This window comes from Ahaetulla prasina, chromosome 3 (genome assembly GCF_028640845.1).
Source record: "Ahaetulla prasina isolate Xishuangbanna chromosome 3, ASM2864084v1, whole genome shotgun sequence".
Lineage (NCBI taxonomy): Eukaryota > Metazoa > Chordata > Lepidosauria > Squamata > Colubridae > Ahaetulla > Ahaetulla prasina.
Window position 1 is genome coordinate 48,951,270 of NC_080541.1, and position 27,369 is coordinate 48,978,638.

The 27,369-nt window shown below is 37.5% G+C and overlaps 1 protein-coding gene across 1 annotated transcript in view; it reads right to left on the reverse strand.

Annotated features, from left to right (window-relative positions):
• RP1 (RP1 axonemal microtubule associated) overlaps positions 1 to 27,369 on the reverse strand; it is a 255,964-nt gene that overhangs the window by 223,082 nt on the left and 5,513 nt on the right. Inside the window, exons 2-3 of the mRNA XM_058177836.1 lie at positions 6,542 to 7,198; positions 382 to 553 (exon numbers count right to left, since the gene is read on the reverse strand). Of these exons, the coding sequence (XP_058033819.1) occupies positions 382 to 553; positions 6,542 to 7,186 (817 nt within the window). The 5' untranslated portion in view covers positions 7,187 to 7,198. The remainder of the gene's footprint in view (positions 1 to 381; positions 554 to 6,541; positions 7,199 to 27,369) is intronic.

Here is a 27,369-nt window from a genome sequence, read left to right on the forward strand (position 1 = left end):
CTGGTAATGTTCAGTCTGGTCTTTGAGATTGGTTTTTTTCCCCCTTAATATAAAGGCAGGCCAAAAATATCCTGTTTTCTAAAGAGAACAAAAGACATTTCACATTCTTTCAATTTCAAAGTGAAGAGTGAAAACAAGTTAAATTATTTTGGCACCTAAACTATAAAATAACACTGTTGCCTGCCTTTCTCTGTCTGCCCAATGCCCAGGCTAAATCAGCAGCAGCAGCATATTAATTAACTAACTAACCATTTGTTATCTTTTTCATGATACCCAAAATCAGTTTCCCAAGCTGGCCAATTTGTTTTACCTAATGCTAAGGCTGACCTTATCGATAATTTAAAAAAATGGGAAAAAGTGGGGACAATTTAAGGAACTTACTTTTTCTGCTCTCTGACTTGAGGTTTGCTTGGGGGTGGACACGACTGGACACCCCCGGAAGTCTTGCAGGCAAGGAATACCTACGAGGATCATAATTCCCTGCCTTAAAGGGTTCTCTCCCTGCAGCCACAACAGCTCCAGAACACAATATCAGACCCTGAAGGTTGGAAACCTGAAAAAGAAGCAAGTGATAAATAAATTAACCCTCTTTTTAGATCATTTCCCCAACCTTTCTTTCTCATATGTAGCTATTAGAAAATATCCTCAAAATACATTGGTTTTATTTATATACTCACTTTGTAGAGTGTGATGGGTGGCATATTAAATAAACAAATAAAAAAAAACAAAGCAGATTTAACCCAGTTAACAAATTAACCCATACTTTGAGCTGGCACAAAACCCTGAATTGGTTAGTAACAATTGGTTAGGCTTAACCAATTAGTAACAATTGATTAGGCTTAACCAATTAGGCTTAACCAATTAGTAATTGGTTAGTTACAATTGGTTAGGCTTGCACACCATAACCAGTGGTGGTGGTATTTATTATTTTATTAATTATTTATTAATTAAACTTTTATACCGCCCTTCTCCCGAAGGACTCAGGGCGGTGTACAGCCTTCATTTAAAACAGTTAATATACATATTAAAATAACAATTAAAAAGCTTATTCAATAAAAGGCCGAAATTAAAACCGTCCAATTGACCATATAAAATACCCAGTAAAATTTTAAAATTTAAAATTTAGAATTTAAAAATCAGGCCAGTCCCGCTTGTATAAATAAGTAAGTTTTCAGTTCCCGGCGAAAGGTCCGAAGGTCAGGCAATTGGCGTAAACCGGGGGGAAGTTCGTTCCAGAGGGTAGGTGCTCTCACAGAGAAGGACCTTCCCCTGGGGGCCGCCAGCCGACACTGCTTGGCGGACGGCACCCTGAGAAGACCCTCTCTGTGAGAGCGTACGGATCGGTGGGAGGCATGTGGAAACAGCAGGCGGTCCCGTAAGTACCCGGGCCCTAAGCCATGGAGCGCTTTGAAGGCGGTTACCAAAACCTTGAAGTGCACCCGGAAGACCACAGGTAGCCAGTGCAGACTGCGCAGGAGTGGTGTTACCCGGGAGCAATGTGGTGCTCCCTCAATCACCCGTGCAGCTGCATTCTGGACTAACTGAAGTCTCCGGGTACACTTCAGGGGCAGCCCCATGTAGAGAGCATTGCAATAATCCAGTCGAGAAGTGACGAGAGCATGAGTGACCGTGCATAAGGCATCCCGGTCAAGAAAAGGGTGCAACTGGCGGACCAAGCGAACCTGGTAAAAAGCTCTCCTGGAGACGGCCATCAAGTGGTCTTCAAACGACAGCCGTCCATCCAGGAGAACGCCCAAGTTGCGCACCCTTTCCGTTGGGGCCAGTGACTCGCCCCCAACAGTCAGCTGCGGTTGCAGCTGACTGTACCGGGATGCCGGCATCCACAGCCACTCCGTCTTGGATGGATTGAGTCTGAGTCTGTTTCTCCCCATCCAGACCCGTACGGCCTCCAAACAACGGGACAGCACTTCGACAGCTTCGCTGGGGGGGGCTGGGGTGGAAAAGTACAGCTGAGTATCATCACCGTACAGATGATAACTCACCCCAAAGCCACTGATGACCTCGCCCAACGGCTTCATGTAGATGTTGAACAGGAGAGGCGAGAGAATCGACCCCTGCGGCACCCCACAAGTGAGGCGCCTTGCGGCCGATCTTTGCCTCCCTGTCAACACCGTCTGCGACCGGTCGGAGAGGTAGGAGGAGAACCACCGATAAACGGTACCTCCCACTCCCAACCCCTCCAACCAGTGCAGCAGGATACCATGGTTGATGGTATCAAAAGCCGATGAAAGATCCAACAGGACCAGGGCAGAGGAGCAACCCCTATCCCTGGCCCTCCAGAGGTCATCCACCAACGCGACCAAAGCTGTCTCCGTGCTATACCCGGGCCGGAAGCCAGACTGGAACGGGTCTAGATAGACAGCTTCCTCTAGGTACTGAGGGAACTGCCGTGCCACCACACTCTCTACAACCTTCGCCACAAAGCGAAGGTTGGAGACTGGACGATAATTACCCAAAATAGCTGGGTCCAGGGAAGGCTTCTTGAGGAGGGGTCTCACCACCGCCTCTTTCAAGGCGGCGGGAAAGACCCCCTCCATCAAAGAAGCATTTATAATACCCCGGAGCCAGCCTCGTGTCACATCCTGAGTGGCCAGCACCAGCCAGGAGGGGCACGGGTCCAGTAAACATGTAGTGGCATGCAGCCTCCCCAGCAACCTGTCCACGTCCTCGGGAGCCACAGAATCAAACTCATCCCAAACAACATCAACAAGACGAGCCTCAGTCATCTCATCCGGATCATCGCAATCTTGGTCCAAGCTATCCCGAAGCTGAGCGATTTTATCGTATAGATAACCGCTAAACTCCTCAGCACGTCCCTGCAAGGGGTCATCCCGTCCCCCCTGGTGAAGGAGGGAACGGGTCACCCGAAACAGGGCGGCCGGGCGGTTATCTGCTGACGCAATGAGGGAGGAGGCGTAAGAACGCCTCGCCACCCTCAGTGCCACTAGGTAGGTCTTTGAAAAAGACCTAACTAGTGTCTGATCAGCTTCAGAGCGGCTGGACCTCCAGGCACTCTCTAGGCGTCTTCTCCGGTGTTTCATCTCTCTCAGCTCCTCAGAGAACCAAGGAGCTAATTGAGATCTGCGCCGGGTCAGAGGCTGCAAAGGCACGACACGGTCCAAAGCCCCAGCCGCGGCCTGTTCCCAGGCCGCCACTAGTTCTTCGGTCGTGCCGTGGGTAAGATCCTCAGGGAATGGCCCAAGCTCCGTCTGGAACCTCTCAACGCATTGGCTCCGTCTCCCTGCAGTGGTGAGTAGCGGTCTGAAAGTCTAGGCGGAGGAGAAAATGATCTGACCATGACACTGGTATCGTCACTAAATCTCTTACTACCAGATCATTAACCCACTGTCCAGAGATAGAAATCAGGTCCAGCGCGGATCCCCCCGTGTGAGTACGGCCATCCGTTACTTGAACAGGTCCAAGGCCGTCATGGAAGCCTGGAACTCCTGAACCACTGTTGACGACAAGCCGTCCGATGGCAGGTTGAAATCACCCATGACCAAAAGTCTGGGGATCTCAACAGCCACCCCGGCAAGCACCTCCAGTAGCAGGGCTGTAGTCACGTAGCAAGGAGCCAGGTACGCGATCAACAAACCCATCTGATTCTTATGGCCCCACTTCACAAGAAGGGATTCACAGCCGGCTATCTGAGGGACAGTGGTCTCTCTCGGCTCCAGACCCTCTTTCATTACAACCGCCACCTCTCCACCCCTACCCTGGGCCCTCGGTTGATGGAATGCTCGGAAACCTGGTGGGCACAGTTCAACTAGGGGCACCCCCCCTTCTGCGCCCAACCAGGTCTCCGTAATGCCCATAAAGTCTGTGGACTCCCCCTGAATAAGATCACAAATCAGGGGGGCCTTGTTAACCACGGACCGGGCATTACACAACATCAACCGGAGGCCCGAGCTCTGAGGATCCTGATCTTCCGGGGAACGGGGAAAGACTGGGGGGCCGGAGCATGTGATCGCTTTTAAACAGCGAACACGTGCTCCCAACGAACGATACGGCCCCTTGCTTCCACCATATCTGCCCCTCCCACTTACCGTACAGATGGAGCCAACTTCCACCTCTGGAACGTGCCCCTCACCCCCCTCCCTCGGACCTGATGAAAAAGCGCCGTGAACTGGGACTGAACCTACCCTCCCCGACGGGTTCTTTCCCCCACCCGTCACTTCCCTCCCCCCCTTTATTGGTAGTGAGGGAGCAAATAATATAAATACTAGCCTGGCTGAATAAGCATATTAGATATATGCCTCATTTAGCTTGTAGTATTGCACAGACACACATACAGAAAGAAAATCCCTTCCAACGTTAGCTTCAATCTGTCTCTTGGACTTTTGGACATTCTAAGATTATATTACCGCAACCGTGGTCATTTTGCTTTATTTAGTTGGACACTTATTTTTATATTGCATCCTCTTGTTCTTTTCCTGGCCACCTCTATTCAGGGGTAAATGTATAAGAACTAGGCCACTGTGGCTCTATTACTACCACAGCATCAGTAAATACAGAACAGCTGATTGTTCTGTATTTACTGCAAGTGGAGTCTGCTCTCAGCCAGCTCACAAAATTCCAGAATTTCCAGACACCACAGTCTGAGAAAGGTTTTCCCTTTTTCAGACTGATCTATCATTTTTTCCTTTTATTAGCATTGCTCTGTTTTCTACCTGCTACCCATCTCTACTTCTTTTAAATCTCCCTGGGAACCAGAAAAATTCTACAGCAAACTAGGTTGAATAACAGAAATATTCTCATTTGAAAACTTTAAAAGTTTTATAAACCCATGGCATATTTCAGCATGAATGTGTCTAACAGGTAGTTTATCTATAAATGTGGCAATGCTGGTAGGTAGGTATCGTGGTATCTATTCCTAATAGAACGAAAAGTTCATGTAACAATGACAGTTTTTAAATAAAATGTTAAAGCCTTAATCATAATTAACATTTAAAAGAGATTTTACAGCCCTAAATCATAATCAAAACCCACCTCTTCTATCATCACAGTACTAGCATTTTTCTTGTTTGACAAAGAAATGTTGATATTAAATATTCATCAAAGCTTTACTACAGCCATCTTGGGGGGAAAAAACTTAAAATACTTCAGCTGTGTTTTTTGAGAAACAGAAATCTGCTGGAAGACAGCAGGCAGGGAAACATTTAGAGATAGCTAACTCCTCTGCCTGCACAAGTCTGTTCACTCCTATAAAATCATAAGGAATGTATATATGTATTTACAGTTTGTGTGCGTGTGTGCATGTACTAAAAGCATAGAATTATTTGCAGTTGGAACTCAAGGTTACAGCTTTGGAACTCTCATTAGGGTTTAGTGTTACAATCAATATAACTTTTCAAAATATAAATAAACTGTAACGTTTATGTGAGGCTAAATAAATATTAGACATAAACAAATCCCCAACTTGTTTTAATTTTAAAATGAGCTTTGGCAAACTGTTATTTCTATGCAATAGTGATGAAAGGAGGCATGACAACTTCACTTTTCTCCTACCAATTAATTTTAAAAACAACTTAGTGCTTTCTTTAAAAAAAACTTCACAGAAGTCTGGAACACAAAGAATTATATGCAGTTTAATGCAGCACAGATAACAATAAGTTGCCCTGAAAAATCATTGCTTTTTTATGTTACAAGATGAGTCCAAATGATGCTAATCGACAAAGGGACTTTATTTTTGTGCTTTCTTTCTGGGGCAAAATAAAGATGTGAATAGGGGAAATGGAATTGCTTCAGGTCTTTTTAGGGAGTAAAAGAACAAGAATTATGCCTCATGAGAAGTCTAAGCATACTATAGTCTTTAAGAGATTATGATGTGACTAATTGCTAGTAGTACATAAGATTGAGGACACTCCTAGAGATGCCCTGGAAAAGCTCCTTAACAAGAGTACACAGATGAAGTAGAACAGGAAGGTGCAGATTAAAACAAGGCTAGTTCTTTGCATATACCAAGACCTCCTTACTTTGTGTTTCCAAGACTTCCATGTTCTTAATACTGAAGTATCTAGTAATAACTAGGGAATACGGGACAATGTAACTCAGCTGTTTTAAATGTAAAAGACTTGGAAAGATGACAGGCTATTTTTCTTGATCTCTGTGGTGAAAATTTTTATAATAATAAATTTGTTGTAGAGTCACTTGGTTTGTGAGACAGGTAATAAATAAACAAAAAAGCAAACAAACAAACAAATAACAAATTTATTATATGGATGCTGAAATGTAAGAACTTGACCTATTAGTAACAAAAGCTGAGTAAAATTTATTTTATTTGTTTGCTGCCCAGCTCACTACCATATTAAATATGCTTTTAGTAAAATTAGAAAAATGGTTGACCTTTCCATATGCTTCAATTTCGATATTTGCTATAAAAGTTCAATGGTCTACTTTGACAGTAAAAGTACCTCTACTGAAGAGCATTTCATAAGAGATATTGTGTAATTCACAAAAAGTCCCTCTCCCAATTCCACAAAAAGAAACATATTTGATTATTATCTTATAGTTATCTTACCTTTCTCCCATCAGTAGTATATAATTTCAACACTGAATACTGCATTAATTCACTGATGTGGTCCAGAAAGGCCTCAAAATTTTGTGTGTTTTTCTTACCCAAAACAACCGTACACCGGATTTTTGCATTGCCATTTCTGAAAACAAGCAAGTTCTTAGGGGTACTCAGTCGTATAGTGCTACCCTGTTGGAACATACTCCCTTTGCTTTCTCTGGTTAATTGTACAGCCTTACGACGAGCACTGATGGGCCTACTAATTTGCCATGGCAACGGCTTTCTTCTGGCCATCTCCAAATTAATGGGTTTGATTTTTTTTTGTTGGGAACAAATGTATGACTTTCCATCTTCAAGGTCTTCCAGATTATTGATATTGTGCACTCCTCTGGGTGTAGTAATGTTCCTTACTCCGAAAGGCAGTGGAACTTTTTTCGACAAGTTGTCAAGCAGAGCATCAAATGATCTGAAAGAGCGGCTATTGACAACCATTTTAATTCCATTAAACTGAGGGTCTCCACTCTTATAAAAGCAGATCCGTTTGGCCACACTAGGTTCGATGACATTGGATGGGTGCACAGATAAAGACTGTTCACTCTGTGAACTGCGAGGTTCGATCACTGAGTTGTTGGTTGAAGATGTTTTACTCATTCTAAAAGCAATCTAGAAATAAAGAGGCAAGAAGTCAATGTTTTGTCTCACAATCCCAAGAAGAACATTTTCCTAATTTATGTACAGCCAACAAAGGAGATTTCAACAAAAGCAACAACAGTAATGCTTGCCAAGATCAATGATTTAAATAGACCCATGCTGTTAGCTCCAAATGTTACAAAGACTGGTAAGATCTAGCTGATATCTTTATTTGCAGATTTAAGCAGAATTCTCCAACATATTTTCACAGATCTTATTTTTGTACAATAGATATTTTTTCTTAGCAATAGGTACTTCATCACACCAGAATAACAATTACAGGGATTTTGTTTCAACAGCAAACATAACTGCAACATTTCCTACTTTTACATTATGAACATTTTTATTCATAAGAATATTGTTTCATGTTTTTCAAGGTTGACAAATCTAGCAAATCAAAGCTTTGCAAAGAAATACAGACCAAAACCCAGAAACACACACAGAGAGTGGCGGGGGGGAGAGAGACAGACAGAGAGAGAATATATATTAATATACTCACGGAGACTCAGAGTTTAACCCTCATCTTTAATTACAATTTGAATATTGTTTGATGACAAAAACATGGAAAAATAGAAGAATCAACTTCCTTCAAGAATGGTGCTTGTATAAATTAATTTATAACCAAGCATTTTCAAGCTTTTATCATTATACTTATTACATTTTATATGTGGTTGTGTCCATTTCAAAACCCAATTTAACTTTACATAAAGCTTATTTTTTATTCATCTGATTAAATATTTCATACTTTGTTTAATTTTTCTTGGGCTTCCTTAACATGTTGTGCAGTTCTTCACAGTATTCAGATGTATTCATTGTTAAATGGTACCCTGCAAAAGGAAAACTCCACCTTGCCTGGGAGAAATGACCTGTGCTCCCAAACCACTTTTAGAAATTCAGTGAAGGAGGCAAAAAATCTGGCTCCATTGACAAAGATTCTATTCTTCAGATATAATTGTGTATCCCTAAAACTCACCTGCTGCTATCTACCTTTACCTGTACCTGTCTAACCTTTAGTCTCTTGTTGAATCTCCTCCTTCTGTGTCCCAATCCCTTTATTTATTAAATTATTAATCTTAAGTAAAGTATATTAGGAGTGTATTTTCAATGCCAAGATTCAATCTATATTCAGAATGGAACAAAGATGGTTTTTTTGAGTGCTTTCAAGATGTTTTGACATCAAACCAAATATTAAATAAAAAAACCAATTAACTAATATTATTTATAGATCAATTGTTGTGTACAGTGAACTAACAGATGGATATATTCTACATATATAAGAATCTAACTTTACCAGATGGAAGAAGGAAAGTTATGTTTAGTGCAGCAACCGATTTCCCTTAGATGTCAGCAAAGTATCTCTGGGGAAGCCCATCCCTAAGCCAAGTAGGCAATCCTTTTTGCATACTATTGTTCCCCATAGTTGGGTTTTAAAGTGTACTTATGAAGACCATATGTGCCTATCTTGATTAACAGTAACTGTTTTATCCTCCATCATTTACCTAATGGAGGAAATAATGGGGGGAAAGTAAGGTAAAAAGATTAAAGAATGGCTTCCTATAAGACTCTGTAATGGCACCCACATTATTCAACTTATATATATCAGATATACCAGTGACAAGGTGATACAAATTTGGATAGGCTGATGATTTGGCCATAGCAGTGCAAGGAAAACACATCTAAAGATCTTGGCAAAATTCTTCACTGACTAACTGGACGCTTACTCCTAGCACCAACAAAATGGTACCTACATGCTTTCACTTAAATAATAAACTAGCAAATGACATCTTGAAGGTTTACTAAAACAACAATTTACAATCCCTGTCCGAACTACATTGGAATAACATTCGATTGGATTATATCCTATAAGACAGGGGTCTCCAACCCTCCAAAAGCTGGCTGAGGAACTCTGGGAATTGAAGTCCACAAGTCTTAAAGTTGCCAAGGTTGGAGACCTCTGCTATAAGACACATCTAGAGAATGCAGCAGAAAAATCAAGAAACTAAGTCCATAAACTAAGCAGAACTAAATGAGGAGCTTCAGCTGCCATTCTCAGAACATCAGTTCTAGGGCTGGTCTCTCTCCCCAGCAGAATACATGTTCCTGTATGGCTGCCATACTACCATGTTTTCCCGAAAATAAGACCCTGTCTTATATTTTGGCCTTATTGCCATGCGCTCAAAAGCCCAATTGGGCTTATTATCAGGAGATGTCTTATTTTGGGGGAAACAGGGTATAACCTAGACACCAGACTCAATGACATGAGAGTTGCCAAGGTTGGAGACCCCTGCTATAAGACACATCTAGAGAATGCAGCAGAAAAATCAAGAAACTAAGTCCATAAACTAAGCAGAACTAAATGAGGAGCTTCAGCTGCCATTCTCAGAACATCAGTTCTAGGGCTGGTCTCTCTCCCCAGCAGAATACATGTTCCTGTATGGCTGCCATACTACCATGTTTTCCCGAAAATAAGACCCTGTCTTATATTTTGGCCTTATTGCCATGCGCTCAAAAGCCCAATTGGGCTTATTATCAGGAGATGTCTTATTTTGGGGGAAACAGGGTATAACCTAGACACCAGACTCAATGACATGAGAGTTATGAGCAGATGCATTAAAGCCACTCCAACCTGCTGGTTTTCTATTCTGAGCTATATGGCACTGCCAGCTTTACAAAAGCAAGTTGCATTAGTGAGAGAATACAGACAAAATATGAACAATTATGAACAACTCACTCCTATCAGTGCATACCAACTTTCATCATTTAACCATTGGAAATTTCAAATACAAGAACCCCCCACTGGTTAAGCCAACATCTGCTCAACAACTTTAACATTGATTCTCAATGGAAAGCCTAATAGATTGTTGAAAGCCCAGCATGGGTAGATATATAAATCACCCTACACAAAAGGCACCAGGTTTTGAACTACCACACCAGCAATGGACAACCTTGAATCAGATTTCCTCTCAATGTAACTGCAGGCTCTCACATCAAATGGTAGATTACATCATGACCGGCTGTAAACTGAGGGCATATACCAGTCCAGTATCTGATTTTTTTTCTCACATAAATGAAGCTGCGCTTCAATCGTTAGATTGACTAGACATTGCTATCTAAATATATATCTTTTTAACATTCATATTTTACTGTGTTTTTAATCTGGTTGAAATGTAAGTAAATATTGCAAATCCATGTATGATATGCCATTGCCATATGCTAAATAAATAAATTCATCTAATAAAAGTGATAGCTAGAACTAAAGCTGTACTATAAATATTTCCTCTCTTTTTTCCTGAATCTCCCACCCTTTAGATTCATTGGATGGCCCAAAATTCTAGTATTATGAGAAAAAAGCATACATACTTTGTATTACAGGACTAAGAAGCAACAGCATGATTCACGCTTCAATGCAAACTGAAGTTAGAAGCATCTTATCAAAGAGTAAAATATGTTTTTTTCCCTTGCTTCTAGCCTTAGAATGTTGGATGTTGGAAACGTAGATGCATTATCTTTGATTTATAATCAATTGAGCAATCCTATGTACACATAGGTGGTTTTAGGATTGCACTTTGATTCTTGTATATCAAGTATATAATTGCAGGTCATAGAGGTGCATACTATGATGATGCATTGCACTGACACTTTGATCTGCAATTATCATTTCTAAATATTAAAAAATAGCTCCTCTTTGAAATGATCTTTGGAATTTAAAAATGTTCCATAAAAATAGTGAATAATATGCTGAATACTTTAACAAAGGAAAAAAATTCTTAACATCAAACAATTACAATAACTAGACTAGTGGTTTCGTAATACTTACTCAGGGTTATACCCAATATGAAATAAATCTTGATCTTCTTTTTCTGAAGAACAGCTAGAAAATAATTCCTTACTAATTCTCAAATTAGGCTTTCTTACACAGAAAAATTAAATAACATTCCATGTTATGTTAGTTTAACTCTAGCACATTTCTTCTTTAATTTGTGTGTGTGTGTGTGTGTGTGTGTGTAAAAAAATCCTGAATCACTGAAGCACTGGTAGAAAAAATCCTTTGCTATGCATTTTTCACATTAGTATTCACACTTTCCTTTGCTTGTAAATTATCTTCCGGAACTGAGCTTCAATTTTTTGGTTTTTAATATCATTATTCCAGCTCATAAATTCAGGTCCATTTTCATCCTCATAATATATTCTTTTGATAATTATATTCATCTAGCCAAATAATGAGAGATTATTCCAAGAGCGATAATTCCTGGTGTCCTTACTTTTAGTGGAGCAAATGAGTCTAGATCATCCAATTCAATAGTTTTCTTTCTTTGTGGCTCTACCCAGCTTGTCATAGATTCCTTCCAGTCAATGAAAAGGCTGCATCAAGAAGGGTTGACAACCAAGCAATTGCATTTGATCAGTATTTCTGCAGATACAGGGGATTATAGTGCTTTATATATGTAAGATGCCGATCTCCAGATGGCAACTGTTCCATCTAATTACTACAAAATGTATAATCAGATTTGAAACTTCTACTCTTAGACAGGATTACAACAAGCTTGCCATGCTAACTGTATAGGAGGCATAATAAAAGCACAGCAGGTATGCATCAGGCAGGGGTGGGTTTCAAAACCCATCACTACTGGTTTGCTCATGGGTGCGCTTGCATTTGTGCTCACCACTTCTGCGTACGTGCAGAAGTATCCAGGTGGATGGACGGAGCTTCCCGCCACCGGGGGTACCAGTTCGCCCAATCCGGGGCGATACCAGTTCGCCCGATCTGGGACGGTACTGGTTTGCCCGATCCGGGGCAAACCAGTAGCAACCCACCACTGGCATCAGGGTTCTTAACTGATTGGCCCCAGTTTTTTAGGATATATTTTTACACATTTTTCAGCTGACTGTAGAGCTTGCTTTGCTTCAAGATATGATTTTTTTTCTTTTTGGATTACACTTTTCCAATGAAATAAATGTTTAGGACTGCTGCATTGATAATATATTGATACTGAGGAAATTTCCAGTATTTTAAAAGTAGTTAAATCTCTTTGCTTGAAAGCCATTTTTAAACTAAGTAATACCAAGAAGAGGGAAAGAAAAAAAAAGAAAAAGAAAAAAGAAAAATTCAATAAACTTTTCTTCTTAAACACTGTAATAAAAAGATAAAAAAGGATAAAAAATAAAAAATAAAAATTCCATTTAAAAAAATATCTTGTTATATTCTTCTTAAAGGTTCCACGCCAGCAATTGTAATAAGCATTTCCTTAACTTTCACTTCCAATATACAAAACGCCATTTACTTGCAATACACAAAACGCCATTTCCTTTCATCATCTCCAATCTTGACTACAAATACATTCTCTATCAGGGAGTTAAAATCCTCACTTCAGATACAGAAATTGAAAGAAGATATTAAAGATGGCTTAAGGAATTTTTTACAGGAGCTTATGGAGGTTCATCTTTCAGAAATAGATCAAAAATTTGATGAAATGGAGAAAGAAATATTGGATTTTAAAGATATGGTGGAAAAACAGAGGAGGGAGATGAAAAAATTAAAAGAATCAATTAACCCATTATTGCTATCTAGTATTCAAACAGAGGAAAGACTGGAAGAAATTAACCAAATTAATTTAGATTTGCAAAGGAAAATAGATGAAGTTCAAATTAATTTGAATTTAGAAAATAAAATAGACAATATTCAGGTTAAGGTAGATAGGGCAGATGAAGAAAGGGTTATATTACAATATAAATTAATGGAATATGCTATAAGGGTGAGAGGATTAAAAGAATGTAAGGAAGAAAATTTGAAAGAGATTTTTATTCAGGCCTTTGCTCAGATAGATGGAGTGGAACCAGAAGATTTTGAAGTTAATATTGAATTATTGTGTTAATTCTTGGTTGGCAAGGCAGAAGTGTTTACCGAGAGATGTGGTTATTTATTTTACAAATAAGAAGATTAGGTATGGAATTTTGCAAGCATTTTATAAAAATAAATTTCAAATACTAGGACAAGATATAATAATGATGAAGGAAATTCCTCCTAAAATGTTAAGAAAGAGAAAAGAATTTGCCTTTTTAGTGGATGAGCTTAAGAAACATCAGATATATTTTAGATGGGAGATTCCAGCTGGCTTAACAGTGAATTATAAAGGAAGAAAGTATTTTCTTAATACAGTTTTTAAAGCACGAGATTTCTACACTAATGTATTAAAGATTGGGAACCCTTTATCGATAGATGTTAAGTTGAATGGTGAATAGATGGTGGAAAATGTAAGATAGAAGATAAGGGAGTGAGAATGTTTAATTTTATAATATATGATTATGGTTAATTTTTGTAAATGATTTATTTTGGATATAAATGTGTAATTTTAGGGGTACTATTTGATATATTTGAGATATAAAGGAATAGGAAGATGGAATATTGTTTAATTTTGGAGGATAGATAGAAAAAATTAATTTGGATTAAATATTATATTTGAGAGATGGATGTAATGTTGTTATATGGTTAACTAGAATTTAATTGTTATAACTGATATATTTTGGATAAGTTATAGGTGTAATTTTAATAATGTTATTTGATATAAGTAAGATAAAGTGAAGATTTTAATTATTACAATTGATATATTGTGGAGATAATATAGGATTAACAATAATATTTGTAATCTGATTTGATGTATGTAAATGATACCAAAGATATGAAAAGATGGATTATTGTTTATCTTTGGAGGTTGGACAGTAAAATTTAAGAAATTAAGTTGGAAATATGAACTATTCTTGAGAGACTGCTTAAGGAAGAAAGACATTTCAGAAGAATCCTTGGTGAATATTGGAAGATGGAACGTTGTTTTGGTACTGATTGATGAAGGTTGGATATTAAAAACTATGTACTTTAATGAAGAACAAATACGAACTCAATTGGAAATTTCTGAGATCGGGGAGTTGAGGTTTTAAGGAGTGACTATGGATTATGATTTGTGTTATATTTTAATTTTTGACTGTTAGTTTTATACCCTGTATTTGGTTCTGGGAAGTCCTGGGGGTGGGGGAGGGAGGGAAGGGAGGGGGAAGAGGGAGAAAATGGACTGATGGTTAATGTACAGAGATGATTGAAGATGTATAATCAATGTAAGATCGGAGCTGCCTGGCTACCATTTCAGAATGATGGGAAGGAAGGAAGTAGAAGAGAGAAGGAGGTAGGAAAGAGAAGAGGAGGAAGAGGAAAGGAAGGAAGAGGGATAGAAGAGGGAGAAGAAAGGAGTAGGGAGGAAGGAGGAGAGGAGGTAGATAAGAGAAGGGGAGGATGGTCGTGGAAAGTAGAAGAAGGTAGAGAAGGGAAGAGAGTTAAAGGAAGTGGGTGGTGACCGGGCAGGTCCGATTAATTGTATATGATGGTTTAAATATGTTATTGGCTATGAATGTTAAAATAAAACTTTTTAAGCAAAAAAAAAAAGATAATATATTGATAGTAATAATAAAGTTACTTGCTGAAATTGGCAGGAAGAGAAGAGAAAAGAAGAGAAGAGAAGAGAAATCACTCAACTGCAAAAGGAAGCTTTACTTGGAACAGCTTACATCCTGTAATGGTATCTTTAACACCATCAAACAATGTCTGCCTATCCTGAGTTTTTGGGAAGGACTTGATAGGTAGATAAAAAACCAAATCCCATGTAAACATCTGATTGACTGTGCAACAAACCATAATGATAGTAATTATATACCGGTATATGATTCATTACAAATTCGTAACAACTTCATTAAAGTACTTCATCTAAAACAATAATTTCATATCTAAAATAGCCCAGGCAATACTATGCAACATAGATTTGTGTTCTGTTCTGTATGTTCAAAACATCTTTTAGCTACTGGAAATTATTTTTAAATATATGGTAAGTCAGATATGCTACCTTTGAATGATTTCAAATTTTAATAGTTTCATTTTCAATAAGATGACTCAGTGTTTCTTGCACCAAATGTTCTGATAAATACTGGAGTTCGTTTCCTTCACTTTTTAATTCCTTTGCAGAACATGAGGTTCCAAGAATCTCCAGAGTTACCTTACAACCATTTGTTGTGCTCCTGCAACGTGCTTAATTGGGTTAAATTGGGATTAGCATATCGTGTGAGCGTTGTAATCAGTCAGTACTGATTGGAGGGTAAAATCCAAATCCCAGGGTGAGGAATCAGGTTAAACTAATTTGCCCAGCCAGTGTATCATCTAAAGAGCATTTTCATATTTTGTTTTATCTCAGGGAAGTAGCGTGCTGGGTCAGGGTCTGATGTGTCATCTGAAAACAGCCATGGGCTACCATGCCATTTTATACAGAAGTGATGTTACTGGAGAATAGATACCACAATGCTAAGCCAACAATAAATCTCATCATGGCTTAGCAAAAAGTAAAGTATGGTTTACAATTTAGCATTAGATAAAAACTCAGCCAACATGATTCATTTGGTTTTTATATTGCTTAAACCCATTCATTATCTGTCTTGCATGTATCTTGAACTATTGTGTGGGGAAATGCTACCTGGTGGAGTAGTGTTGGGTAAGTATAAACAATTCAGAATGTTTTTTAAAAAAACTTTCTGGTTTCCCAACATAGTTTTCTATTTTTTTAAAAAATCATCATAGATTTAACCACATGTTGGCATACAATCCATAGTCAAAGATAGACAAACATTTTTAATTGGATGTGTGCATTTAGAACTTTAAGAAAGTATGTCATTCACTGCTCCCACAAAATGACTGCCATGGATGGATTTTTGTTCTATTCACAATATGGTTGCTATGGTGAGCAAGCCAATCCCAGAACACTGATTACCAGAAGGCAAGTAAGTGGAAATATGTCCTATCATCTTTATGCAGCCCTCTTAATAGAATCGAAGCTCTCAGTGATTTCAGCTTTTTCTGGGACAAGCAAAAATATTTGTAAAAAAATACTGCTACTGAGATTGGGAGTGCCAAAATCCAAATAATCAATCATGAGGTGAAAAATAAATACAGAAAAAGCTAGCACTATTATTAACTGTTAAGTCATCTGAATTTCAAGGAATTATAGTTTGTCACACAGTCAATGAGATGTTTAGATGGAATTTGGCATTTTTATTTACCTATCAACTCCTTCACAAAGATATCAAATAGACAAATGTTGTTTAATAATATTAAATATATTGTTGCAGGCTGAAAGCTGCCCTATATAAAACTGCCTTTTGCAATTGACTGGTGGTGATTTCTCAATGCCAATGGTGTTAAAATAGTGTTCCAGATGTTTTTGAGACTGCATCCAAGGTGCCTATTACTATTAGTCTATCTTTGTTTTGTTTTGCCATAGACATTCTAATTCTATTTGCAGGCCTTTATATTTTGTAATTGTCTCCAATTCTTTCTCTTCTATTACTAGTTACTAGTACCAGTTCTTCTGGTACTGCAACTATCCAGACATTTTTGTTTCTTATTGACAATTGTTAAATCAAAGGGATTATGTGGCAGATGCTTCTCTATTTCTGAAATCCCAGAGCACTTTAGCTTCTTCATTTTCTATTACTTTATCTGTTTGTGGCCAGCAATTCTTTTTGCAAGCAAATGATATTTCTTGCAGATATTCCAATGCATTATTGTTGCTACTTTGTCATGCCATTTTTTTGTAATCAGTCTCTGCAGTCTTCTTCAAGCAACTAAATAAGTGGTCCACTATTTCTTTAGCTTCTTTAAAAAGATGACATTTGCTACCTGTTGCTGTCTTCTCATTTCTAATGTTGTTGCTTCTTTGCCTTGCCATGTCTATTTTCTATTCTTCATTTGATCTTCCTTGTAGGAAAGTTTGATTTCACTGATATTCATGATGTACTAAATTCAGTGCATCTTCTTCACTATCCTTCAAATATTCTTACAATGCCTCTTTTTCTTCTTCAACTATCTGGTATACCATGCCCACCTATCTCCTTGATAAGTAGAATCTGTCAACATCATTGCACGAATGAAGAATATGATTTGTTGTCATAATTTAACTGATAACAACATATAACTTGAAATCATTCCTTAATCTAAGAATATAATTATCTGGAGATTGGCTACCCAGTGGGAAGCAAGGTGATAGGAAGAAGTGATTTATATATTCTTATAAACAAATTTATTTGTCAGACATCCTTCATAAGGAGCACAAAGAAGCATACAAAACATCCCCTCCATTTATCCTCTCAAGAGGCCTCTCAGAGAGAAAGAGAGAAGTGACTGTCTGAAAGTCACTTAGTGAATTTTGTAGCTGAGGATGTACTTGAGCAGGTCTAGGACATACAGATGCCCATCCTTGACGATACCCACTTCGATCCCAGCCAACTACTGCTGCTGACCCACAGTGGCTTTCCTCTACCACAGCCAATGGCGCCTCAGCCCTCCACCCTCAGCCCTTTATCCCAGCCCATTTCCTGAGGTATGGTTTTGCCCAGGCATTTCACTGCACTGGACAAATAGCCACCAGCCAATCGCGCAGTGGGTGACAGCAATGGCACTGGGGTGTAGTGCACAATTGTCAGTGGACGGGGAGATCATGGAGACTGTGGAGGTGCAGTGCACAAAGGGTTAGCCCCTGTGATCACCCCGCCCACTATCCATTGCAAGCTGCCCCCCCACAGCCTCCACAATCACCCTGCCCACTGCCAATTGTGACCAAAGTGGCCATGGCCAAAGGTCACTGTTTAATGTTCCCATTCCAACTTGAAACTAGGTTTCCTGAGTCTTAATACAATTGTGACCACTTCCCATGTATTTCTATTGTTTAATTAAAATCATATTTGAAAAATAGAAGAAACTACTAAGCTTGGCAGACGTTATGAGAAGTGTCTACCTGCACAATGTCAATTTCTGGAGTGGCAATTAACCCTTTGATCTCTAACCCACATTTATGTAATGTGGGTTGAGGCTTTCAGTGGAATTTTTATTGTTATTCTATGTTATGTCTGTTTCCTTCAAATTAAAGCTATTGACAGTGATTTCCTAAGTTTTCATTTTGAATGAATCATTCTATTACTCAGGAAAACTGTAGAGCATAGAATAGCATGCTTTCAAGTACCTCCTATCAAGCCTCCAATTTACACCTCCTGTTCAAGATTGTCCAAGAGAACAATAATTGGTAAGGCTTTTTATTAATGTGTGAGTTACTCTATTAAAATACTAAGCTGAAAAAAACAGATAAGTTAACATGGTTGATTTTGGGATACAAGAAATATCTGTATTTTGCCTCACATCACAGAATTCTGACAACCTTTAATCCAGTGAGATTTTTTAATGGGATCATTCAATAAATTATGGACCTAGAAAAATTGATTCAGTTGGAAAGGAAAGTATCATAATATAGAAAATCTAGGTTAGGTTTCTCTAAATATACCTAGCCTACTTAGGTCCTTCCACAGAGGTTTCTGAAAACCTGCTATTTTTAACCATCCTTCCAGTTAAGATTTTAGTTAGCACATTGTATTTCAGTCATATGATATTTAATCATCACAATATTCCCTCAATGTTTATGAAACACAAAAAGAGCAAGAAATATAAAAGAACAGCCACATAGTTTTATAAGCTCTGAAATGATTTCACATACAGTATTTGACCGAAATAAACTTTTAAATAGAGTTTGGACTAGTGGGTAAGGCACTGGACTGGAAAGCAACAGACCATGAGTTCAAGTTTTACCTTGGACAGGAAAACCAGCTGGGTGACCTTGGGCCAGTCACTCTCTTGCAGCCCAAATCACCTCCCAGAGTTGTTGTGGGGAAAATAGGAGGAAGGTAATAGTGGTGGGTTTCAAAAAAATTTACTACTGGTTCTGTGGGTATGGCTTGATGGACGTGGCATGGCTTGGTGGGCATGGCATGGCTTGGTGGGCATGGCTTGGTGGGCGTGGTAGGAGAAGGATACTGTAAAAGCTCCATTCCAGTGGGAAGGATACTGTAATATCTCCATTCCCTCCCGATCAGCTGGGACTCAGGAGGCAGAGAATAGATGGGGGTGGGCCAATCAGAATTTTTACTACGGGATCTCCAGAACAACCTGCTGAAACCCACCTCTGGAAGGTAAGTTGGATGTATTTGCTCTCTTGAGTTATTTGTAAAAATAATAAAAATGGGATAAATAAAATAATTAATAATTAATACAATTATTACATACTTTTGCTCATGCATATGCTTATATGATATTTTGCTGATTTATGTTAATGCTTGTGTATACTGTTGTGACAAAATAAAATAATAAATAATAATATTGCTGCAAAAGTACAGAATAATAGAGAATTATATTCTGATTGAAAACAAGGCTTGGTTTAAGAGGTGGTTTTTCTATAATAGAACAACATGTTTCATCCAGTGGATCATTTCATTGACAACTATGTAATACAATGAAGATCAAAACCATATTTGCTACATGCTGATTTTCTTGTCACTTTGATTCAATTGATCGGAGTGAGCTATGGACAAAATTAGCAGTTAATCATACAAATTGTCAATGTAGTATGTAGAATAGAATAGAATAGAATTTTATTGGCCAAGTGTGATTGGACACACAAGGAATTTGTCTTGGTGCATATGCTCTCAGTGTACATAAAAGAAAAGATACGTTCATCAAGGTACAACATTTACAACACAATTGATGATCAATATATCAATATAAATCATAAGGATTGCCAGCAACAAGTTATAGTCATACAGTCATAAGTGGAAGGAGATTGGTGATGGGAGCTATGAAACGATTAATAGTAGTGCAGTATAATATAAATATATATAAATGTAGTATAGATCTTTACACAATATTTGCTTGAGATAATTCCATCATACAGCTAATGTTTCATATTGCAATTGTAAAGTCACACGAGTTTAAATTAAATATATTACCATTCAGTAACAACAGAAAATCCTGCATAATGATGAGGATATAGAGTTTTGGATTAGATTTTTGCTCGAAATTTACAGTTCATTTTTAGAGACAACTCAAGATACTCATTGAGACAGATATTCTTAGTGCAAGAAGTATGGAACAAAAAGTTTGACATTTTCAACAAATCAATGTTTGTTTGTTTATTAAATATTCTATATAAATAATTCACTATGCCACAATACCAAGTATGTGCTCACTAACAATGTATTGCTAAAATCTATGTGGTCAAGATTTAATTTAAAACTTGAGTTATTTTCCTATTTATTTTGCTTACAATATTTTTCTCATTTTACTTTCAGGTTACTGTTTTGAATTAGCTTTTTTCTTCTTGTTGTATTATCTTTTTGTTCTTAGGGCTTTTTAAAAATATTAAAGCACAGTAAAAGAAAAAAGAAAAAGAAAAAAAAATCCTATGACAATCCAGACTGTGCAGATTTTAAGTAAAGGCAAAATCACCCCCCCCAAAAAATCTTATTGCAATATTTGAATATTTTGTAATCCATAGAACATAGTCTGGTGGTTTCAGAAATTATTTTTTGATATTGTAACCATTAAAATAATCATATTATTTAATTAACTAGCAAATATCTTAGATCTTTCTGCAGGATTATCTGTAAAATTATATATTAAGATTAGTTTGTATTTGACCAGAATAATTTATTTAAAAGAAACAAACTTAATTCTACAATTCTAATAGCTGGTTCCCATGATTTTGAAACATGTATTTTTATGCAGTCAGATTAATATTATCATTTAATCTGACCAGGACAAACATAATGTTCTAATTTTTTGTTCTAAAATGCCTGACTAACTCTTTCTTTCTAAAGGCTTTTGTTCTTTTGTATTCTATTCTTTTATTTATGAAATTAAATCAGATGAACAATGGTGGGATCAATTCTTTTCACACAGAGGTCATCATTTTTCATTGTTTTCCTTTGTAGACTTCCATTTTACTTTATTAAAGCATACATCTAAAAGAGTGTATTCTATGTTCTGAACTTTCAGGTATGAATATTTTCTAAGGAATAAATGAATGAATGAATGAATGGTCTCTGGTCTAAGACTGTAGCAAGTTTTTTTTAAAAAAAAAAAGAACGAATGAATGAAATAAAACAAACATGTAGCTGCTTACATGCAAGGGTGTTGAAAAAGAACAAAAATATAATTCAATTATCAAAAACTATTAAAGCAATGTCAAGAGCCCAGAAAAATCTATATATATAAAATCTCTCTCTCTCTGTTATTAAGAGCAGCTGCCTGCAATTACTGCAGGTTCTAGTCCCACCAGGCCCAAGGTTGACTCAGCCTTCCATCCTTTATAAGGTAGGTAAAATGAGGACCCAGATTGTTGGGGCCAATAAGTTGACTTTGTATATAAATATACAATTAGAATGAAGACTATTGCTAATATAGTGTAAGCTGCCCTGAGTCTTCGGAGAAGGGCGGGATATAAATGCAAATAAAAATAAAAAAAATAATTAAAAAAATATCTACACATGTGTTTCTCCAGTGCCTGTACTACTTTCATGTTAGCCTCATTTCAGCATTATTGTATAAATAACTAGGGCTCACAGCACAATTTCATATTTCTTTGCTGCTTGCAGATACTTACCCTGCCACAACATATGTTGCCCTGTCCTTTGCAGGACTGGTTAAAAATTGTCAGATAATGACCTGTAATTATGCATATTAAATGTATTTTTATGTTTTTAAATTTTGTGCAATTTTTGTTCTAATATTGTTAAGTTTTTTAAAAAAAAATAATGTTTGTATTCAATCTTCCTTAATGCTGGCCTATTGATATTTGATGTGATTATTTCTTTGTATATAGCATGTAGATAACAAATTAATTCTGTTTTCATTAGCATAGTGCCTATCCCTGACCACTCGGAAAGAGGGTAACATCCCATGAATTATATCATCTTTTCATCTAGATTTCACTATCCAGGTAAGTATGGGAGAAATAGTTGTTTTACAAAGCAGAATGAAGGAGGCTAACAAAATCGAAAATCATACAAGATGGAAAAACAAATCTGCAACTAACCTGCAGCACTGAACATTCCTGATGTGTGTTTGGTCAACACAAGGAAGATCAAATTTTCTTGTATTGAGCTTAGGTCTCTAAGCTTTTTCAGAAAATAAAAACTGTAATTGGTTGCAACCTGCCATTTCATTTGGCAATATGCGTATATTCTTGGAGAAAGAAAAAGTGGCAAGTGGTGAGGAGTATTCCGTGGGACATGATTGAGGGGTTGGGAACTAATATTTTAATAAATCAAAATTAGTAACTGGTATATATGTTTAAGTAAGTCTCCTCAAACAACCACTCTGTCAATGTCAAGCTTCCAAGTGGAAAACTACAGATTGCGTTCTCGAAATTTCTTCAGCCCCAAAAAGTTTGGTCACCCTGATTTAAACCACATTACAAAGTTCAAATTTGACATTCATAACCTTCTGTTTATTGTTTTTACATATTTTTATATTTAAGTGTAATAATTATGTTGTATCTTACTCTTTGTAAGTATAACAATTTGATGATGATATATTCTCATCAAATAATATAAATATATAAATATATAAAATATAAATATAATTCAGACCGATTCTCAAATTCAGCTCATCTGCCTGGAATCCACACTGTATATCGGACATTAATACAATTGAGTGGGTCCAGAGGTATTTCACAAGAAGAGTACTCCACTCCTCTGCTCATAACAGAATCCCTTATGCCACCATTTTTGCTTAGACAACTTAGAACTACGTCGCCTTCGGTCTGACCTAAGCGCAGTACACAAAATTATCTGCTACAATGTCTTGCCTGTCAATGTCTACTTCAGTTTCAACCACAATAAGTGTTGTGGCTTCAGCCCCCCCCCCCCCCGGGCCTGGCCCCCTGCCAGAAAGTGACTCAGAGAGTGAGGGGAAAGGGCCATCAGGGCTCCCTTCTGCAAGGCCGGCCTCTCTGGCTCAGCTCCAGGAGCCAGAGGCAAGCCAGGTGGAGGAGGTGACGAGGCCTCTGTCTCCTGTATCTCCCCCCACCCAGGCATCGCTTCCAGACCCAACTGTGGACAATCAGTCCTGGTTAGATCCCAGGTTTCGTAGACAAGGCGGGAACAACAGAAGAAGGGGTGGAGCAGGCCTAGAAAGTGCTGAGTCATGGAGCCATATCCCACAGAGTATAAAAGCAGGAGGGGCTGCTCTACTACTTTGTGATGGACAAACCAAACTGACTGGAGAAAACTTGAGCTGAACTATTTGACTGAGCATTTGGTTTGGATTGCTGTTTGTTCCTGACTTCCTGGTTGTTCCGGTAACGAGCTTCTGACACGCTGGCATCAAGGAAGATAAAAGAAAACCTTGGCAGATGCTCGCTGTTTTGCTGGCAGAGCTGATAGCTGCCATGGACTAAATTGCCAGCTAATTGAGTCAGTTCACATGCCTCCCAGACTGAGGTGGGGGGACAGAACAATAATACACTAGCACACAATAGATACAAACTCAAGGTAAACTGCTCCAAATTCCACTGCAGAAAATACGACTTCAGCAACAAAGTGGTCAACATCTGGAATGCACTACCTGACTCTGTTGTTAAATCCTCAAACCCCCACAGTTTAAACTGTCTACGGTGGACTTTACCCCATTCCTAAGAAGTCCATAAAGGGGGCGTGCATAAGCGTACTAGCGTACCTACCTTCCCTGTCCTACTGTCCCTATTTATTTGTACTCATTTCCTATGTTCACGTCCATGTTTATACTTATACCCGTTATCTTGAACGTTTGACAAAATAAATGAATAAATAAAATAAATAAAATAAATAAAATTATAAAATTATATCTATCCAATTACAAGTAGGCCTCAACTTACAAAAGGTAGTGACCGTTAGTGAAGTTACAACAGAACTAAAAAAGGTGACTTATGACTGTTTTCAGAGTTATAACTGTTACAGCATCTCATGGTTACATCTCAAAATTCAGACACTTGGGAACTGACTCATATTTAAGACAGTTGCAGTGTCCCAGGGTCATGTGATTACCTTTTGTGACCTTCTGACACGCAAAGTCAAATGGGAAGCCAGATTCAATTAAACAACCATGTTGCTAACTTAACAATTGCAGCTATTCACTTAACAGCTGTGGCAGAAAAGGTCATAAAATGGAGTCAAACTCACTTAAAAAATACTTCACATAGCAACAGAAATTTTGGGGTCAGTTATGGTCGTAAGCTTAGGACTCCTGTAGCTCTTTCTCTATCCCTCTATCCCTATTTTACTGTATTTCCTCTTTCCTGCAATACAAGAAACTTTTTTAAAAAACAGAAATAAAGCTTATATTCTGATTTGAAGATTTTATTTACAAGATCAGCACATATAGAATATTTGAAAATTTGCCATTGTAGGAAAAACTGACCAAAAGGGGATCCTTATGAAACATGCAAATAACATCGTATTTTTACTGCTTGGAAAATGAAGGTTGTGAGTGGATTATATCAACTTGATGAAATTATCAAGCTTTTTGAAGAAAGAAAAGCTTATTTTCTTATTTAATTTCATAGGTATGTGGTATAGAGAACCCAAATAAGACATGTTTTTATCTTTCTTTGTCAAAAAGTACAGCAAAATGGAAATGCAGTCTTTTAATTGTTTTTTTTTTCTATTAAAACATTTCTAAATTTACAATAATTGTCTACTAAGAGATAGAAATAGGATTGCATCTGAGACTGAAAACAAAAAAGGAGATATACTTTATCAGGTGGTGCAGAATGTTTTATACTCAAATAACAGAATATTACACATTAAAAATGACAATAGATTAAAACCTGTTTGCTGGCCCTAACCTATATAATCTTCCAGCTTTGCTTCAGCATTGCCTCTCACAAAATAAATTAGAAATGTATTTCTCAAGTATACTTAATTTTTAGAGATCTTTCCAATTTTAACCATTGTTCATAGCTTTATGTTCTTAGTGGTCCTTGCAATATTTAGCAAGCTTAACAAAAATGCAACCTAGTTCAAATTAAGCATAAGGAAAGAGTAGAAGTGAGGCATCTAACTTTTATTTGAAGTAAAAAAAATCCTGTAGGAAACATCTGGAAATTTCTTTGGCCAATTGATGGTCTCCAAGTCTTAAAAATACCAAGGATTGTAGGAACAAGTTTTCCTGAATGGGATGAAGACATAGGTTAAAAAGAGATGCCTTTAAAATATTAAAGTGTAATGTTTGAAAGATAAACTCCCGCAAGGTTCTGCCCATTGTATGCTACCAGACAGAGTCAGCATGCTCTAGATTCCATTGATTAAACAAGAAGTGGGGTCTTCTCTGTTGCAGCACCTTCTCTTCCTCCAAAGGCTTCCAATTGTCTCTATCCTGTTCCCTTTAAATGAGCCTTTAAATATGGCTCTCTCCCTCTAGGCCAGGAGTGTCAAACACACATCATCACAGCGGTATCACGTGATGTATCGGGACTTTGCTCCCCTTCACAAAACCAGGTGTGGTCATGGCCAGCACATGACACATCCGGCCCGTGGGCCAGGAGTTTGATAGCCTGCTCTAGGCCGTGACTTAGGATGGTTGGCAGATTCCATTAAGTTGAGTGTTGTGTAAAGAAGTTTTAATTGATACACTGTAAGCCGCCCTGAGTCTTCGGAGAAGGGCGGGGTATAAATGTAAACAAAAAAAACAAAAAAAATTGTTTCCTCTGGGCAGCTGTCATATTTCTTTAATTTGTAAGCCACTTTGGAGCCAGGCAGCCCTAGAAATGTATTTTATAAATACAAGTTATAAATTAAATAAGGTATAAATAAGTTATGTGTGTTCTGAAAACTGCTGAGATTTGAGATTGATTTGCCCTCAAATTAGTTTTTCCATGCGGACTACTTTACATGAACTTAAGTTGTGTCTTATGAACCAAGTGCAAAAATGATTGTCAAACAGCCAGTATTAATCACCAAGGAACCATAGCCTAACATATGCTACGACACCCAATAATATGATGCCCCATTTTGTTGAGATTGCTTATACATAAACGGGGGTCTTTAAATACAAATGCCGAAAGAATTTGATTCCTGAAAAATATAAAATACAATTCAAAGTAGAACAATTTAAAAGGTGCATGTTTAAGAAATTGCACCATTCAATATTTTAGCAGCTTTAGAAAAATAAAGCAGCCAGAAATTATGTCATATATTCCATGGCAGGGAATAGATCATGGATAGGCTTATGGATTTGTTTTCCTGAATTGGTTTGTTGCTTTCAAGAAATGATCTTTACTGAGGCTGTTTCCTGTCTATGACATGATGCATCAAGACTAATCCCTATTGATTAGGCTTTATTGCAATTTGATAATACTGAAAGCCTCTGCTCTGATAAATTACAGACTAATACAACACATACTCTTGTACTTACCATTAATTTAATTGCAACAGTTGTCCCTTGAGTCTAATCTGTGACTAATGTATTACTAATGAGATGTAGCACCTAACCATATATAAATATAAGATTAATTGAAGAGTGCAGAATCTATTCTATTATGTTGATTTCAAGGCTTATTTAAGTCCTACAACAATGAATGTACACAGGAGAAAGCAAACTCTTGTCTTGCTTTATGATCTTCCAGTTATAAATTCTCAATCTACTCCCACAGAGTTGTTGTTAGGTTAAAATGGAAAATAACCATGTTACTCTAAATTATGCACAGGAGAAGCATTGTAAAAATAAAGTAAATCAAATTCTAATGAGAGTCTGGAAAAGAAGGGTGTTGGACAAAAGCAGCCCAGACAATCTGTTAAAATAAAGAGTCTGAATAGATTCTATTAAATAGCAATTTAGTTTCCATGGGAACTAAATAGTAAATTAATTGCTTCTTGTACAAGATAATTGGGGGTATGCAGCTAAATCTGAAAGAGCAGACTCTTTTCCTTTTAATTAAAGATGAAGCTATCTAGATGTCCAGACACAAATAACAATAGAGAAAGACACCAGGATTTAAGTTTCAGCTATCAATATTTTAGATTGTTGATGTGTCCCTACAGAGTTAATGTCCTGATGGCTGATTATAATTACTGGAGTGTTTAAAATATGCATCCACTTTTTTTCCCCTAAATATTAAATATATTAATAAGTCTTCAGTGTCCCCAGCCCCCTAGCCTTCCAGGAAGCCTTGAATAAAACAGGCTATTTCTCCAATGCTGGGAAAATGGAAGGAAAAGGAGGACAGCTAGCAGCAAGTTTGATGGAATCACTTGCA